The sequence below is a fragment of the Tympanuchus pallidicinctus genome, unplaced genomic scaffold, assembly GCF_026119805.1.
Source record: "Tympanuchus pallidicinctus isolate F22 unplaced genomic scaffold, pur_lepc_1.0 scaffold14, whole genome shotgun sequence".
Classification (NCBI taxonomy): Eukaryota; Metazoa; Chordata; class Aves; order Galliformes; family Phasianidae; genus Tympanuchus; species Tympanuchus pallidicinctus.
Genome location: NW_026294659.1, coordinates 12,172,711 through 12,190,847, shown reverse-complemented (window position 1 = coordinate 12,190,847; position 18,137 = coordinate 12,172,711). Strand labels below are relative to the sequence as shown.

General features: G+C 41.0%; 2 protein-coding genes across 3 annotated transcripts in view; both read left to right on the top strand.

The window, feature by feature from the left end:
* The window catches only part of PKNOX1 (PBX/knotted 1 homeobox 1), a 128,613-nt gene that overhangs the window by 59,759 nt on the left and 50,717 nt on the right, over positions 1 to 18,137 (top strand). The gene's annotated exons all lie outside the window — the stretch shown is intronic.
* On the top strand, positions 15 to 6,885 carry NDUFV3 (NADH:ubiquinone oxidoreductase subunit V3). 2 transcript variants are annotated; one of them, XM_052674256.1, is made up of 4 exons: positions 15 to 159; positions 301 to 382; positions 2,442 to 3,320; positions 6,625 to 6,885. In XM_052674256.1, the coding sequence occupies exons 1-4, from the start codon at positions 112 to 114 to the stop codon at positions 6,789 to 6,791; spliced, it is 1,176 nt and encodes a 391-aa protein (XP_052530216.1). In that variant the 5' UTR covers positions 15 to 111; the 3' UTR covers positions 6,792 to 6,885. The 2 variants fall into 2 exon arrangements, with proteins under 2 accessions (XP_052530216.1, XP_052530215.1); XM_052674255.1 differs by having other exon boundaries at positions 2,358 to 3,320.

Below are 18,137 nucleotides of genomic sequence, written 5' to 3'. Positions count from 1 at the left end.
GGATCGCTGGGAGAGCAAAGAAAAAAAAAAAAAAGAAAAAAAAAAGAAAAGAAAAAAAAAAAAGGGTTATTGGTGATAGAGGGCAGCACCGGGCTGAAGGAGGAAGACAAGATGGCGGCGCCCTCGCTGCTGAGCTGCGGCCGGATGGCTGCCCGCAAGGTGGGGGTTTTACAGCACTCCCAGCTCCAAAGAACCTCGGCCCGGGGCCTCACCGAGGCACGGAGCGGCCGATCCGGCCGCTCCGTGCCTCGGTGAGGCCCCGGGCCAATGGCTGGGAACTTAATGGCTGTGTTTTTTCAGGCGGTGCAGCTGGAGGCCTGGGGGCTCCGAGGGGCGACGCTGTGCACCCGGCCAGGAGGCTCCGGGACTCCGCCGGACAGTAGTAAGATGCTTCGATGTTAATTTTCCTGCAGCTTTCTGGTTTCAGGAGGTGCCAGGAGACCTGTCTACCTCTTTCAACCGTCTGCTTTCCCTGCATATGGTGATGTTTAGTCTATGTATGGAATGTAGCTATCTTTTCCATGCTCTAGCTAGACCAGGGTGTGCACAATTTGGCTGATGGAATCAGTGATGGGGAATTGACCTGTAAGTTCTGGATACCACCTTTCTGAGCTGTTTTAAACACATATCAGTAATCGTACTGATGTTACACCCTAAGTCACTTCTGATAATAATATTCTTGTTTAGGATGTGTTGTTCTTCCATCAGAATCAGTTCAGTAATGACAAAATACAAATCAGGCAGCGAAATGTTTGAAATACCCCAACTAAGGAGTAAATTCATGATTATGAGTTGAAATGTGACTTTCCCGCATATCTAAATATAACTGATTAAAGTATTTTTCCAGCAACACTGCTTCTTAATGCTCAAGTTGAATGCTCTCTGCTTTCTTCATTTCTTAGGACATCTTAGTACTAATACTTCAGCTTTTGCTTTGGTTTTGCTCGTATGTCTTCCCTTTGAGCATTCTTGAGTTCTTCCTCAGCAGTTCTTTGAGACCTTTTTAGCCTTGAGGGATGCTTTCTCAAATATTAGATTATACAGGCTGCTGTGCTTTGCTGTTAGTCTGGGCAGGGAGTCAGATGTCCTTCAAATGCAATTACCAGTTCTCTTGCTTCCCCTATCCTCTTTCCCCACCCTGTGCCTTTAGTCCAGCAGAGATACATATCTGAAATTCTCTGGAAGTATGACCTGAATAGTAAACTGATTCTCTATTGTTTGCATTTATTTTAAGAGCTCTGTATCTCTATTTTTGGCTGTTAATTAGACGTATCTGTCTCTTCTGTGATATTTTTATCTCAACATTGTTAAAAGACTTGCTTCTATTCAGAGCTACCTACTTACAGTAACTCCTTAGGTCATACGAGGTATTACTGTAGAACACTTGTAAGGGAAAAAACCTGCAGTCTACCTTACCTTATGTCCTGTGAAGTAGGTCTGGGCTTCCAAACCGTGCAGATATATCTGCACAAAAGTGTGGAAATCAGCTGAACTACACTACAGGTTGGAAAAAAAAAAATGCAACTCCTATGGATGGAATGAACTTTCCTATAGCGAATAACAGTAGTGAACTATCTTGTTAATGTGCTCTCAGTCCTTTTTGTCCTCCTGTTTTCTCTAACAAAAATAGTATTTGCTGTTGATCTGCTTCTGGAGCCTCTGTGAGGGAGAAGAAACACAGATTCAAAAGCATCAGGAAGTCTTTTAAGACTTTTTGATGAAGACTTTTTTAAATTTCAAACTAAAATGGGAGTGGAGATAGAAAAAATAGTATTAAACTGAGATGCAGCTCAGCTGGTAGATCACACAGACCTATGAACTGGTAATACTTTCATGTATGGCCTCAGGTATCTCTTGTACTAGTCCTAGTTCCTTGAGAGTCATCCTTCCCTACTGCTTACAAGATAGCATTAGCCAACTTCTTGCAATAGCTAGATCTGTTTACTATGTCTTCTGCTCTGCTAGCCTGCTTCTGGACAAATATTTGAAGATCTCTGCTGACAAGCTGTCTGAATGTTTGCCGGAGATTAGAAGGTGTTTGTAACCATCTCCAGTGATGCAGAATTGAAGCACAGAAAAAAAAAAAAAAAACAACTCTTGCAAGGAGCAAAAGGAGTTTCAGCATCACAGCAGCAGAAACTGTTCAATGCTAACTAGCGCTCTAGTTTCTTTAGCTTAAAATGCCTTAGAGCTTTCTGCTTCGTGTCTATGTTCACTTTAATAACTTTGTAATTTGCTTTTTTTTTTTTTTTTAACTAGATTGTGTCAGAAAGTTAAATTAAATGGCTAACATTGCTCATTAGCTGGGATGTATGTGTAATGATGATAATCATCTTTGTGCCATTCCCTTTATGTAGTGGCACCACAGGGAGGCACCATGATACTAGCCACCAAGGCAACAGTTGAATTTCCTAAAATGTTGTCTTCTAACTCTCACCCAGTATCTGCAAAAGAAGGTGGGAGCACACTGAATACTAATCCAAAGGAAGCTTCAGAACCTGATGAAGATCTGAGAATGTTGATGTCAAAAAAAACTGTGGTTGCATTTCCTCAGCGAGTGATTGTTTCTTCCCTTGAGGAGGCAAGACTCGGTAAAATTGCAAAAGGAGGAGGCGTAAGGAAAGAGCTAGCTGAAGAAGAAACTTCGTCTTCATCCAGCTCAGATTCAGATTCTAGCTCAGATTCTGAAGAAGAAAATGATGATGGTGATGAGTCAGGAGTTTCCTTTAAAACCAGAGTGGAGTTTCCTAGGCGAGATTCCATCTTTTCTGAGACCACACCAATAAAGACATCACAGCTACCAAGAGGTGACTTGTCCCAGAAGGACCACAAAGAATACGTAGCTAAGAAGAAGCCAAGCAAAATGGAAACTGATGTACCTACTATCAAGAAGGTTGCATTTTCTAAAGCATCAGTCAGTCATGAAACATTAAAATCCAAAGCAAGAGACCCGAACACAAAATCAACTCCAAAAGAAGCAGATCAGCAGAAGCTAGTTTTAGAACCACACTTGAAAAAACAACAAGTCTTGACAGATGCCACTCTGAAATCTGATTATGTGGAGGAAAAGTCCCCGAGAGCCCAAATGGCAACTACTCAGCTGAAAGCTCCATCAGTGACTCAGGAAGGCAAAAAGCAAAACCTGATATCTAGAAGGGAAGGAAAAAAAGTAAAGGAGACACAGAAATCAGAAGCAGTACAGGTAGCTTCTCCTAAACAGGAAGAGGAGATTTCTGAAAGCACAGCGTTGGTGATGGGTACAAAGGAAGAGACTGTTCAGGAAGCAGGAGTCCAAACTGGAGAAAGCAGCACCATAGATGGTACACCTTTAATTTGTTTGATCTATGTTATAGATTCTTCTGGGTTAGGGTGTATTTTTTAAAAATTGTTTCCAAGTCATCTCTGTGATTGTCTGATCTTTATACTGAAGCTAATGATGTAGCAGTATCTTTCTAGAAGATAAATTCTTGTTCACTGCTAATTGTTTTAAGAGCTTTGTAGCACTCAGTTTCCAGTTACATAGTGAAAGGAAGCTGTCTTCCTCTCACTGTACTTGCAGTTTCATAAACCAGTTGTTACTGATAAAAATGAAAACAAAATTTTGAACAAAATGAACAGTTTTGTATGACAGAGCTCATCTTCCTTCTTTGTCAGAAAGTTTTGGCAGCTTTCCTTCTCTCTACTCCCTTTTTTCTCTCGAGCTCTTACAATGCTTTGGATTTCAATAGACTTCAAGAAATCATAGTGTAATACAAGGAATGGCTGTTGTCAGATTGGTAGGTTTTAAGAAAGTCATGTTGAAGTAACATAGGGTTGACCTTGCAGCCTAACTCTTGTTGAGAAACAGAGAACAAAAGGTGTTGTTTTTTTGGTTGGTTGGTTGTTTAGTTGAGTTCTTTTGGTTTTTTGTTAGTTTGTTTTTAGGAAAAAGCATCATGCCCTCCCTAGCTGTACTTTCCTTTCCAGCTTGGCTTTCTTAGTTGCCACCAGTCTTGTCAACTTCCCTTTTGATCTCATTCTGCGTATTTAAGTAGTAAATTCTTCTCTGTCAAAATCTTTTGTGACTTGCCATTCTTGATTTCCAACTTAGACAGCATCCTGTTCTTAAGATCACCCTTTTGATTGCTTCTTTGAATTTAAAAAAAAAAAAAAAAGGAAAAACTTGCTTGAAGCAGAAGCAGCATCATTATAAAGCTGTAAGGATAGCATGTTTCCTATCATATCCTTGAAGAAATGTCCCTACAGGGTCTTGGTGGACAGCAAGTTAAACATGAGCCAACAGTGTGCCCTCATACCTATGACCAACAGTATTCTAGGCTGTGTTAGGATGAGCGTTGCAAGCAGGTAGAGGGAGATAATTCTTTTTGCTCAACACTGGTGGAGCCACACCAGGAGTGTTAGATCTCCAGTTCTGGGCTCCTCAGCACATGAGGCATGGAGAGATTCAAATATGAGTAGGAGGGGGACGACTTGATACTGAAATGTGCTCATGATTCATAGTAAAGCTTACAATACCTCATAGATTTATTGAACAGCTTTCACTACTCTGACTCTGACACTGTAAATTCAGAGTAAAATTAAGCCTAATGTGACAAACTTTTCCTGTAGATCTGTGTAACAGCCATGTCGCAGATCTCTTGTCAACACAGCCACACCAGCAAAACCTTTGGGATAGACCTGGCTATTCTGAGAAAATCACTTTGCTATTGAGCTCCTCTTGCTGTGTGGAGGTGGTGGGGCTGAGACAGCAGAAAATTTTCTGCTAGCTTTATGCTGAGTCCCCACTAGAGGACTCTGCTGTTGTGGCTGTGTGGGAAGCAGGGATTAGTACAGGTAAGTTAACACACCTTTACTGCTGGTGAAACATCTTTGGGTATCAGGAGTAGCAGAGTGAAACCTAATTACACTGTTCAGCAGCATTGCTACTGTCTTTAGGGTGTTCTCTCTTCTTTTTGAGACCTCCTTTGGAAACAGCTACTGCTTTTTCATGTTTATTGTTCACAGTTAATGATTCCTTTTGTAGTGTATAATTCTGTCCTGTTCCTATATTATTTCACTCATCTGCAGCAAGTATACTGAAGACGTAATAGTTTTAGTAGTTTTTAATTTAATAGTTTTTCTCATTACAAACCTAGATGTTAAGCTGATGTCATCCACTTGGTAGAACAGACATGCAAAAAGCTGCTGACTTCAGCTGCTCAATAAGAAACAAAATAGCATGGTAACTCAGAAGTATCCCTCTGATTCATTTCAGAAGTACATCCTGAGATATCCTTGCTCTTCAAGAGAGAAGGCATAGAAGTCTGGAGTGCAAGGAGAATGAAGTCAGAGATAAATTTTTCCTTTGAGAAGCCAAGTACAGTATATTTGGGCAGAGAAAGTGAGACTCCATCTGCTTTCCTTCCTGAGCATCTGTCTCTTAATTTGCAACAACTGTCTCTTGCAGGTTCAATGTACACTTCCCTACGCTTCCTTGTTCTTGGGGCTATTTGCAGCGAAGCCTATATCATCTGGCTTTTATATGTGTAGTGGTGTCTCCTGTGAGCTGTCTCAGTTGGAACTGAGCAGCAGGGATAGGGGTATTTCTTTTTCATAGGTTGTGTGTTATTTTGCTGAAACTGTGCCTTACTACATGGCGTTTGATAAGCAAGCCATGCTAAATTTTAGTATACACACTCTTAAACCAATAGCTTTGCATTGCAATAATTGTGTCATAATTAAAGGGAAATTCTGGTTCGAGTTCTTGTATTTTTATTGTAGGCTGTTGCATTATAAAAAGAAGCTTAATACGGTCTAACATAAACCACTACATGCAAATTTATACGAGGAAGCTTTTCACTAGATTATGCTTATGTCTTTCCTATTGCTATAACTCTGAGCATACGAGAATAAATTAATATTGGGAATAAAGCTTTATTTCTTGCAATTTCCTTGGTTGTAAAATCAGCCCGTACCAGGATCCTTTTATGTAAATATTACTGCCTAAATTTGCATAATATTTTAAAAGTGAAAGAATTAATGTTGGTTTTAATGCGAAATAAAGAGTTCTGAGCAACACTATTGGATTGTTCTTTTAGGAAGAACTGGTTACAAATTTTGAAAGATTCTATCACAATTGCTTTTTTTCTGAAAGAAAGAAAGCGTGTATCAAAACCTTATAATATATTATTGTTAGTATAAGCACATTTGAAATTAACCTGAAGATATCAGTAATTCAATCATTTTCCCCGTGGAAAAAAAAAATGTCATCAAAATTCAAATGAGCTGTTCTGTCCAATCCTCTCCCAGCATTAGGTGGGAGTTTGGATTTGAAAACCTGTGCTATATTAGATGGCTTGTACAGATTCCTGTTCCCTTGTTGCATAATAATGTGCTTCTTTAGGATCTTTAGGACCACAAAGATCACCTAGTTTCAACCCCCCTGCTATGTGCAGGGTTGCCAGCCACCAGACCAGGCTGCCCAGAGCAATGTCCAGCCTGGTCTTGAATGCCTTCAGGGATGGGGCATCCACAGCCTCCTTGGGCAACCTGTTCCAGTGCATCACCACCCTCTTGATGAGGGATCTGAATGTTGCCCTCTCTCATGGCATTCCTGTAGTCACCAGTTACTGTTTCTTTTCACAGAGGCTACAGCAGCTGCTCAGCCTGCTCCAGAAGAATTTGATAATTCTACCTACAAGAACCTCCAGCACCATGAATACAACATCTATACCTTCATTGATTTTCATGTGGATCTCTCAAAATTCAGGCAACCTCAGCCATCTTCTGGAAGACCATCACCAAGGCACTGAAAGACCCACAATTAAATGCACAAGCAGAATGATAAATTCTTCTGTTTAGCTCTAATGTATCATCTGTGTAAATCAATAAATGCATGATAAATAATGCTTGAGTTTTCAAACAGTTTTTGGTTCTTGGAGTCCCTCAATTCCTGATTTTTATGATCAAGCTACAGGTCAATGAATCATCAACGAATAAAAATAGGCTTTTTAACTCTGAGTGTACACACAGTGTGAAACTGTCCTTACTTTTCCATGTTACCAGAATTTTCACATTGACCGTGTACTGTGTTGAAGGAAGTAATGGCTTCTGTGGATGTGTCTGTTCAAAAAGGGCTGTAATATTGCATGGTTTTAGCAGGTATTGCTGGAGATGCTCAGGACCGAGTTGGAAGGGGACCTGGGCAGCCTGAGCTGGGGTTGGGCAGCCCAGCCCACAGCAGTGGGGCTGGAACTGGATGGGCTTTAAGGTCCCTTCTGACCCAAATGATTCAGTGATCTCCATAATGCAGTGGGCTGTTCACCTTGCACACAAATGTTTTGTGTTTTAGAGGTTACTCTTACTCTATGTTTGGATGTGAAATCATTGGCTGAAAGCAAGTCGCATTTGCCTCTTGTGGCAACAGTGCATGTTGTATGTTAGCAGATGAAGGAGTCTCAAGTTGTGTGTTATTGTAAAGGGGAAATGTAACAAAACTTACTCTTCTGCTGAGCATGCTAGCATCTAGGCAGTAGTTAAAGCCATTTAAAGTATATGAAAACTTCAGTGAGCAGCTAGTATTGAATTATACCACGTTGATCGACCTTTAAGAAACAACATACTTACATGAGTTATATTTGCTTGCTATTTAAATGTGACCAAAGCAGCATTAAGGAAAATCAGCTCCTATTATTATTTTTTCACTGAGACTGTTTCTGTTCCCACTTTTTTTTTTTTTTTTTTTTCTCCACAATAAAAATCAACGTGGTTGTGTCCAGCTCCTCTCTTGCTCTGCAGAAGATGTGACAAATGAAGCACTTCTCAATCTGTACTATCAGCAGTTACAGTTGGTCTCAGTAATTTTGTATTTCCATCCTATTAGTAACAGTCCTCTACCTTCTGGGAAAACTGCCTTGATGACCACCAGCTGTTGTGGGTTTGGTTCCATTTTGGCTTCTTGTTCATTTCATTTTTCGGTGTTAATTGGTCTTTGTGTGGTTGTACTTGCAATAGAAGACAGGTTTTCTATCACCTGTCTGTATTCTTTCAAGCAGCAGAATATGCAAGATCAAAGGGAACATGGAGTCAGCTTTAGTAGTCTATCTGGATACTGGGCGCAAACCCCTGGGTGCAATTACTAGAACAGCTATTTTGTACTCCGACAAAAAATGTGGTAAGAAGGATCAAGAGGCCTACATCAATCTGCTGTTTAGATTTTTTTAAGTCAGAAACCTCTGGCGAGCAATTTTATTGTCCTGTAAAAACTAAAAAGCATATTACTGACTGTAACTACGAAATTTTAAATCAGCAAACGCATAAATCCACACGCTTAGGAATAAAGAGCAGAAAGTTGCTCTGAGCCACTGATGGTACCACGTGCACTGCACTTGGGAAAGAAATTTGCTGTTAACATTAAAAAGATGAAAGAATAAAGAAATGGATCTTCAGAATGAGCTCTCGGACACTTCCCTTATTAAGTGCCCACTGGAGGGCCACTGTAAAGCTGCTGTGTTTTGTCGTTAGCTGAAACTCAGCGTAGTATGTAGGTTAGTCTGTGCTAGTGTGTAAATGTGTTCCCAGTTGCTTATTTTATGATGACTGGAGGAGGCTGCAAGCTGCCAGAATCCAAACAGTAAAAGTAAAAATTAGATGGTGCCCATTAATATGCTTATATGTTTGCTAAGCCTGCTCACGGTGGTTGTGATTGTTAGCTGTTTGGAATCAGAATTACTTACTTAATGCACTTTTTATTTCTAAGGAGGGTTGGTGTTACAAACACTGAGTTAATCAGCTACGGAGGAGTGGGCTGAAACTGAAGTGTCTTGTCTTCACTCAATTCGAAAGTTCTTCTGAGGTGGATTTGCAGCAGTATTTTAATCTGTATTGATGCAAGGCCTTTTGCTCCCCTTTTTCAGTGATTACAGAAAGAAGTAGTGTTGAATGCCCTTCGTGTAATCCTATTTGAGTGCTTTGTGGGGCTATCTTTTTGCACCTCTAAAGTCAAGCTTGAAAGTCAAGCAACTTCGTAATTCTAGTATATTTGGTACGTGTGTGGCATACACTCTGTTCAGTGAATCAGTCTGAGAAGGAAAATAATGTAAGGAAGGGAAGAACACAGACTTTTTCCCACTGTTGTGTCGCAGACTTCAAAGAAAAAGGCTTCATTTTTTTGGTCTTTGACTATTATCTGATGGTATTGTGTTTGAGTCATATGCTAACATTTAAATTTCAAGCAGGATGTGATACAATATGCTCATATTCTGTGATGTTATGATGATGAATAACTCCCTTGTTCTGCCTGGCACTTGTCAGATACAGTCAGGAAACTTGTTTTAAAGAATGCAGAGTCTGGGATACTGACATAATTCCTGGAAACTCTCAAATGTGAAAGAAAGAAATCAAGTCACAGATTGGGTTTCGTGAAAATCAGTTCTGTAGATCCATCATGGAATTCAGAAGTGGGCTTTTCAGTGGAGGTACTGTGTCATTGTGGGAGTACATGAAAATATGGAAAGTGGGATTCACTGATTTCTCATTAAAGAAGGTGAAACTCCTGCTTCCTTTATTGAAGGGAGCAGTTTTCAAACAAGTCCTTCTAAGCTTTTCTCGTGTAGCAAATGAGTTACCCACCAATAAAATTGCTTTCAATGATTCCCTTGCACGTAGATCTTTCAGAATGAAATTATGAACCCAGAAGTTTATGGATAGTGGTTGAAAACTCAGACCCTAAGGTCCAAGGTAGTGATGAAAGCAGAGATTGTGCTGATTACTTGAGGTATTGCAAGGTCGAGATTCTTTTGGTCCTTGTGGTGCCTCTTTTAGCAACCAGTCATGATAACCAAGGCAATCCACAATGCCATTTTGAAGATTTATTTTAAATCTGAGACATGGGACTTTTATCTGGAGATCTTCCAAAGTATGTCCTTAGATTTCAACAATCAAGACACATTCAGTGCACCTTGCTCTGCTTGCCTGTAAATTTATAAGCCATAAAATATTTGCCTATAGTCTTTTCTCTACTGCTTAAGCTACTTGCACAATTATGTTGTCCACTCCTATCTGAGGATGGCACGTAGTCCATTTTACTACTCGAGCTAATGGGAACACAAGAACTGCCTATTGCTGTCCAAGTCTGCTGAAGATCTGTAGCAGAGCAGGACTTCCCATATTTATGCTGATCAGAATCCCACAGCTCACGACTGGGTTCAGGTGAGACTTTGTGACCTTGAGGTATTCTGGGAGAAAGAATGGGGGAAGCTTGTGAAAGCAGCTATCTCTTCCAAACAGCTTTAATTCTTGAGTTGGCCCAATCAATGACTACTCCCATCCCGTGAGGGAGGAAGTAGAAAGCATGCTCACAGCATCCTGAAGGACTGTAACATCAGAATGATGGATACTGTGGTTGGAAGCAACATCCTGAAACTAGGAGTCCTCTGCTCTGCATCAGGTGCAAGTAGATCTGGTTGCCCCGGGCCTTGTATGCTTGTTTTGAGTATCCCCAAGCATGGAGATTCCACAGTCTTTTTGGTCACCCCCAGCATTTTAACATCCTCACAATTCAAACAAAAAAACAAAACAAAACAAAAAAAAACACAAAAACAACCAACCAAACAACCAAACAAACAAATAAAAAAAACCAAAACAACAACCAACTGATTTCAGTTATCTAACTGAAATGTTTGGGATTGTTACTCTCATCCTTACTGCTCCTTCCCTACCACTTTAACTTCATCAGAGAAGGCAGTCAGCTTTGTCAGGTGCTACTGACTGCCTTAGGTAGTTCTGTTTTGACTGTTCCCAGTCATCTTTTTGTCCTTCATAAACCTGGGCATAGGTCCTAGGAGGATTAGTTTTACACTGTTCCAAGCAGCTGAGCTAAGGATGGGTAAGTTGTAGTTTCCCAAGTGTTCTTTCTTATCTTCATTAAGCAGGCTTCACGTCAGCCTTTTCCTCAGATATCAGGAGCTTCACAGAGTCCCCATGACTTCCCTAAGGTGAAAGAAATTGGCCTTACTATGGCCCAGCTCCCTCCACACCCTTGAGTACCTTACCTTGTACAAATGTATCTTAGTGCTTGCGTGGTAACCTTAGTGTTCATCTCAGTGTTACACTGTTCCCAAGACATTCTGTTTGATATCTTTTAGAACTGTAGAATCATGAAGGTTGGAAAAAAAACACTGAGATCACCAAGTCCCTACTGTTGTTTTTTTTTGCCTGCAAATATTTAATTACATTTGGAAATTCACACCCATCTCTGAAAGTTTTGCAATATATGGCACATTTGGGATAGAAAACAGTGTGTTTACAAATAGTTAGGGCAGACATAGGTTTAAATGTCTGTTCACAGTAATAAAGTATCCCACAGACTTTGGGTCAGTATAAGGGGTCTATTGATCAGATGCCAACATTTATTTTGGGTGTGCCTGTGCTCTCAGAAATTTTGTTAAATGTGTTTCAGTGAATCTGAAGCCTCGAAGAATGCAGCCTATAGGCCACGTGTAAATTCCTAATGCTCGCAGAACTCATGCCACGTATCTTAGTGACAAGTTATGCCTAAAATTCATAGCAGCACTCTTTTTTTTCTTTTTTCTTTTTTTCCCCCAGTCTGATATTCATTTCAAATGGCAGTATTCCTTTCCAAATCTGAGTGTTCTGTTAAGTCTAGATAGTTCCTGAAGCAGTCAATGTCCAGCAATTTTAAAATGTGCTAATTAAGATTATTTGTGCTTTCCAGTTTAGTTGGTTGGGTTTTGTTATGTTTTCTGGTTTTCTTCTTGTCTCTCTCCGTCATTATGAGGTGATTTTGTGTTATGTTTTGCTGTTTGCATGGAGGAGATGGATATACTTTCTTTGTAAAGTCAATGATAGTGACTGTCCAGCACTGGAGGGGGAATATGCAAAGCACAGCACACTTCATACTGGGTAAATGCCAAGGGCCTGCAATCAAAGAAGAGAGCAAATCTTACTTTTCCCTGGAGGCTTGGAAAGGGTTTTCACAGAGCCACCTCTTGAAGCTTTCATTTCTCATTTTCATGCACTCTTTTGTCCTAAAAACATCTCCTATGTTTAAACCATTCTAATCCGCTGGTGCTTCCCAAACTCTCCTGGAGTGTTCTTAAAAGTGACATATATTCTGTTCTGTTAGGGTGGAAAGAAATGTAAGGAGAGCAGGAAAGAAATTCAAAATATGGAAAAGTAAAGGCTAATGTAGGAACTGAGGGCATGGATGGTCCCTATGACTCAGGTGTTGGACTGGTTCTGTATTCATTTGTGAGGCCCTTGGCTGCTGCCTTTGGCAAGTTGCATCGTTTCTTGGGTTCTCAGCCCTGTTTTACAGGTGTGGAGTTAGTGGTCCCAGCTTTCTCTTTGCCCCTCACATCTATTTACAGAGCAACTCAGACTGAAAACTAGTGAAAAATAATTTTATTTTATTTTATTTTATTTTTTTGCATATTCTATATTGTTTATGCATATTGTTTAAAAACTCTGAGCTAATTCAGGTCCTCCCAGGAGATGTGATAATCATTAAGCCTACAACACAAGTACATTTCAGATAGCCTGCACAGAAATTCCAGCAAATTTGAAATTGCATTCAGGCAATGGCAGGGCAGTTTAGATTTTTTTTTTTTTTTTTTAAAAAAGGAGGCTTTACAACTGTTCCAAATACAACTTCCTTATAGTGGAAGACTGTTAACAGACAGGAAAAATTGGGGAGGTATCCAAAACCAGCAATCCACCCTGGTGAGAAATCCAGCTGCTGGGAAGTGGAATGGTGCTGGAATTCATACCGGGTTGTTGTCTCTGGACACCAGTCAATGGCCTCCATCTTCTGTATCACCCTCCCATTAGCAATAAGGATTCGGTAGTTTTAAACTCTTTCTCTTGGTGGCTTGGGAAGGAGAAGGAACTTTTTCTCTCAAATCCTGAAGAACCTTTCCAAAGCTGTTATCCTAGAGGAACACCGTTGCTCTACTCCACTCCTGAAGATGCTGTGGGGCAGAAGTAAATTCACAAGCTGTCTGCTTACTGCTGGGCACTCTGCATTCTCATAGCCTCCTTCCTCTGTGAGTAACTCCAAGATTTACCTTCAGGACCAACTGGTGCTGGGGAAGAAATAAGTTTGAGAACCTCAAGAACCTCAACAGAGACACCCCATTCCGTCTGCAAGTTTGAGGTGACTGTAAGAAAAGAAAAAAAAAAAGACAACTACAGAAAAAAAAATTGGGAGTTCTTTTCTTTCATTTAGTTGGGCTTTTTTTTTAAGATTTTCTCCACAGCCTCAGGGAATGGGGCAGCTAATTTTCTGGATGTTAAGATTTCGGGTAACAACAGCACGGCTCCAGCTGCTTGGGCCTCAGGCTTTCAGCTATTTACCAGTTCACGTGTGCTAATGTTCAGAGACCTGGCAGTGCTTCAAGCAACTGAGTGTGAGTGCTGGGCTTCCTCTTGCCCTTTGACTCTGCGGCGGCCGTGCTGCTGGCCCTACTGTTCCCCTGCCCTCTGCCTCGGTGGAGGACCAGCCCCAGAAGCACTGAGACAGCTGGCTCAGAAAGGCATCCTTGCATCACGTCACACTCGGTAAGTGATTGCTGCTGTCAGAAGGAGTAGGGTTTTCCCTTTTTTTAATAACTGGGATAGAGGTGTTGTGCAAGCTGACCACAGGGATCCTGCTGTATCAGCAGGCAAAGCTTCCCACTCCTCATTGGTGAGGTGATTCTGAAATGCCGCTCACACTGTAAACCTTAAAAAAAATCTCTGCTGGATGCCTTTTGAAACCCCTTTAAATGAATTGTTTGCAACCTTGTCAGGTTATTTTTTTTCTTTCATTTTTCATGTTTATGTTGTTCAGATGTAAATATTAAAACCAACACAAGCAATAAAGATGAGTTGCCAGTAAAATAGTCTGGCCTCTGACTGTGCAGAGGAAGCAGACTGATTCAAGAAAATATTTTCTAAAAGTCATTTTTCTAATCACAAGACTACTCTAATAACTCTTTCTTATTTAAAATAGGTACTATTTTCTATCTTACACATTGAACTTAGAGTGGAAGTGCAAGTTAATCAGCACCCTGCTTCCTCAGTGATAGTGGTATTACGAAGGGTACCAACCTGGTTGAGTAAAAGTGAATGGAAAGCATCAGGGAGGTATTTCTGAGGCTCCAAAAAGGGTTTGCGAGCAATAGATGATGAACTAACATGAAATGGTACTTATGAGTATATGGGATGCTGGTAAAATTCTGGCTCCAGATGAATCGAAGGAAAAATTCAGATAGACTTCTGTAATGCCAAACTTTTGCCTTGTCTCTTTAAAACTCTTATGGTGAAACTCATAGGGAGGTATGTCTTGCCCAGTTTGCATTTTGTAAAAGTATACACACGTCGAAGACTCACTGGTAGGGGATCACGTATGGGATTCTATCCTTGAAGTCGCTAAGCCGGTGAGTGTATTTTGCACCTATTTATGTTGAGCGTGTTCAGCAACTTGCATGAGAAATGCCGTATCCTGAAGGGCTGACTTCATAATTTGCAGCTGTGTGTATTTCCTTCATGCAACCACACTAGTGTTTCTTTATTATCATTGTTATTTTAAAGGTTTCAAAGACTTCTACTTCTCTTTCCTTAAGTCCCGCTACCCCATGTTCCACATTCTGACTTGTTAGATTTCAAGTCTTGGCTATGGCGTTGAAGCTCAGGTTGCCAGCTGGGAACATCTGGATAGGTTTGAAATCTGTGCATATCAAACTCAAATCTCTTAGCTATACATTTTGAGGCTACATTTTCATTCCTCCTCTCTATCTCTCATTCTGTATCATCTTACTTGCACGAATGTATACGGTCTCATTATAAAAATGCTTTCCTTGTGCACAGTATGTTTTATTTTTACAGCTTTACATTTGCTTTCTTTCTTTCTCTCTCTCTCTCTCTTTCTCTCTTTCTTTCTTTCTCTCTCTTCTTCTTTCTCTCTTTCTTTCTTTTCTTTTCTTTATCTCTCTCTTTCTTTTCTTTTCTTTCTATCTTTCTATCTTTTCTTTCTTTCTCTTTTCTTTCTTCCTTCCTTCCTTTCTTTCCTTTCTTTCCTTTCTTTCCTTTCTTTCCTTTCTTTCCTTTCTTTCCTTTCTTTCCTTTCTTTCCTTTCTTTCCTTTCTTTCCATCATCCCATCTTGTGTTCAAATAGGTAGAGTAAGGTAAGTAATGTGTACACCGGGACTACTCCACCATGGAATGGAGCTTTAAGTATCTCTGTTAACACTTGCTGTAGCCAAAGAAGTTTACAGCATGCAGAGGGAAAAGGTTATTGTTAGTGTAACTGAATAAGTATTAGGGTTAATATATAATGTATAGGTCTATGTAATGGATAGTTTTTATTCATCATAAAATGTTCAAATGACTTGCAGATGTATGACTGCTGCAGCTGTTGCAGACCTTGTAATGGCATTAGGCTCTGACTCAGAGAGCAGCCGTTTGCCAAGAGGTTCTGGCAGTGGCTGCAGTTGTGATATTCCCATTGAAAAAAGTGTTGTCAGCAGTGGAGATGGTGATACAAAACCGAAGTGGGGTACGAGGAAAGGGTGAGCTTCAGTCTAGGTGCAACAGGAAAGTGAGGAATCTGAAAGTCTATTGTTTCTAAGTGTTTGATTATATAGTAGTGTCCCATCACTACATTGGCTACTAGGGGAGCAGCTGTAATTTATGGTCACTGCGGGTTGTGGCCACATGCAGCTTATGTTACACTAATTGGAGGGGAAGCAGCAAACCTTTGATAATGAAAAATGTTGTTCCTGAAGAATACTTTAAGAAGAAAAAAAGAGTTATGATTCCTACAAGCAGGTAGAATGGAATCTCACTGTGCAAATGCAGGCTAGTGCACAAACTTCACAGGACAAAAGCTGGGCTGCTTCCTGCTTTTGGAGACTGTATGTCAGGAAGCATGCTTACTTAGCAGGCAGAGGAATGCCATCGTCCTGTGGATGCATACAGTACTGCAAAATAGTATTGAGAGAAAAAAAAAAAGAAAAAAAACCCTGCATGTTTTGTGTTTGTTTTCATAGGTCTGATTGGAATAAAGAAAATAAGGAAGATTGACATCTGAAATAGGCATGCATTTTATATGTGGGATGTCATACTGAAATAAACATGCTGGTTTGATCCAGCTTCTTGAGTCCTGTACAACTGGAAAAGCACTTTTAGAAGGCAGTGCAGAGCAAAAGCAGAGCTTTCAAGGTGCAGTGATAACACTCCCAAAGTAGGATTGAAAGAAGCAAGCCCTAGTTAAAGCTGAACTGTGATTCTCTGAAATTACGAGTCACCTATCCATGCAGGCTGTATTTCATCGCTTCATTTTCTGGTGATTTAAACTACTGATGGTGTAAATATGGAATGGACTCTTGTTTTCCACCAGCAGGTACAATCTCATAAACAGTATTTCTGGCAAAATCTGTAATGCCTCTGCTGATTCCAAGTGTGTTCTTTCTGAGACTGTTCAATGTCACATCTTTGAAAAATATGCAGAATATTATAAAAGTGATGAAATGAACTTCACTTACTGCATTAAAAAATAATAATTATGCAATCTTTATGCCTTACATTAGTAATATGGAATGAATTGCTAATAGCTTGATGCTCCTTGGATAAGACAGAAAAAGCCAGGCAGCGTGACTGTGTAGGCTATTGGTTGGAGTGATAAGCTGAGAGCTAGCTCTCCCCTCTTCCCTTGTCAGGGTACTGCTTTCTGGGCCAGTGTAATTCATCAAATCATTCAGCGACCTTTTCCTCTGGTCTGCTGGAAAACTTTACTGGGATCTGGTCAGTGGGAAGCCATGTGCAGAAGCAGTGGGCTGCCAAAAACTTCACACTGCCTTAGGGGTCTGTTACAATGAACCTCAGATTCTTCCTAAGTGAATGATGTGAATCACAGAATCACAGGGGTTGGAAGGGACGTCTGAAGATCAGCTGGCCCAACCTCCTGCTAAAGCAGGTTCCCTACAGTAGATTGCAAAACTTTCCAGTGTATGCAGGGTAGGATTTAGCTTGGGAATGGGATGGGAGAACAGTCAAGGCAAATTTTATTTCTGGTCCAGTGCCAGATCAGATCTACATAAATAATCCTACAGAGCGTTGCTCCATAATCATCTGCACTGGTCAGTAAACACTGTGTGCAATGAGGAAGAATTTCAGTAACAGATGAGTGGAGTTCCTGGACTTATAGCCATGTTACGGAGCATAAAGTCTGCAGATCTATGGGATTTCATGCCCCCCTTCTGTGGGCTACAGTTTAGAGGACTCTTGCTGAGAATCTGTACCTACTCCGGGGAATAAGCTGAAAAGTCACTATTCTGCAGCCTCTATTCACTCCTCTGTAAATCCCAGAGATGGGTCAGTGTCCTCAGGCACTGCAGATCTGTGGCAGCAGGCCTCTCAGGACGTGCCCCTATAGCAGAAAGCAGCCCTGTACTGCAAGCATCCAGCTCAGATCTGAATGGGCCAGTACTTCTCAGAGAACAGACCTTGGCAGGGATATAGGCACAGATCCCAGAAGCGGTACTGCCTGGTGTGCACAGTGCTTGGTCTCCAGCTGACTTGCCTCACCACTCAGCCCACCAGCTGGCCTGGGCACAGCATGGGGCTGGTATCACTTCTGCTGCTTCCAGAGCCACAGCTATTTCATGCAGAGCTGGTGTAGGGATCTCTGAGTCTTACTGTTCCACAAGCTGTTGATACATCCTTTGTTTCCGGAAATGTCTTCTCACTAAGAAATCTTGGAAAAAATGTCCAGAGATTCCCGTATCTCCTCTTTCTTGTGAAGAACAGCAGGCTCAGGAGTTAAACTCCTGGCTGGCAAAAGGAACTGCAGTCATAGAATCATAGAATCATTAAGGTTGGAAAAGACCACTAAGATCCCCTAGTCCAACCATCAGCCCACCTCCAACATGCCCACTGCCCACGTCCCTCAGTGCCACATCCACACGGCTCTTGAACACCTCCAGGGATGGTGACTCTACCACCTCTCTGGGCAGCCTATGCCACTGCATCACTGCTCTTTCTGAGAAGAAATGTTTCCTAACATCCAACCTGAACCTGCCCTGGCACAGCTTATGTCCATTACCTCTCTGCCTATCACTGTTACCTGGGAAAAGAGGCCAGCCCCCATCCTGCTGCAA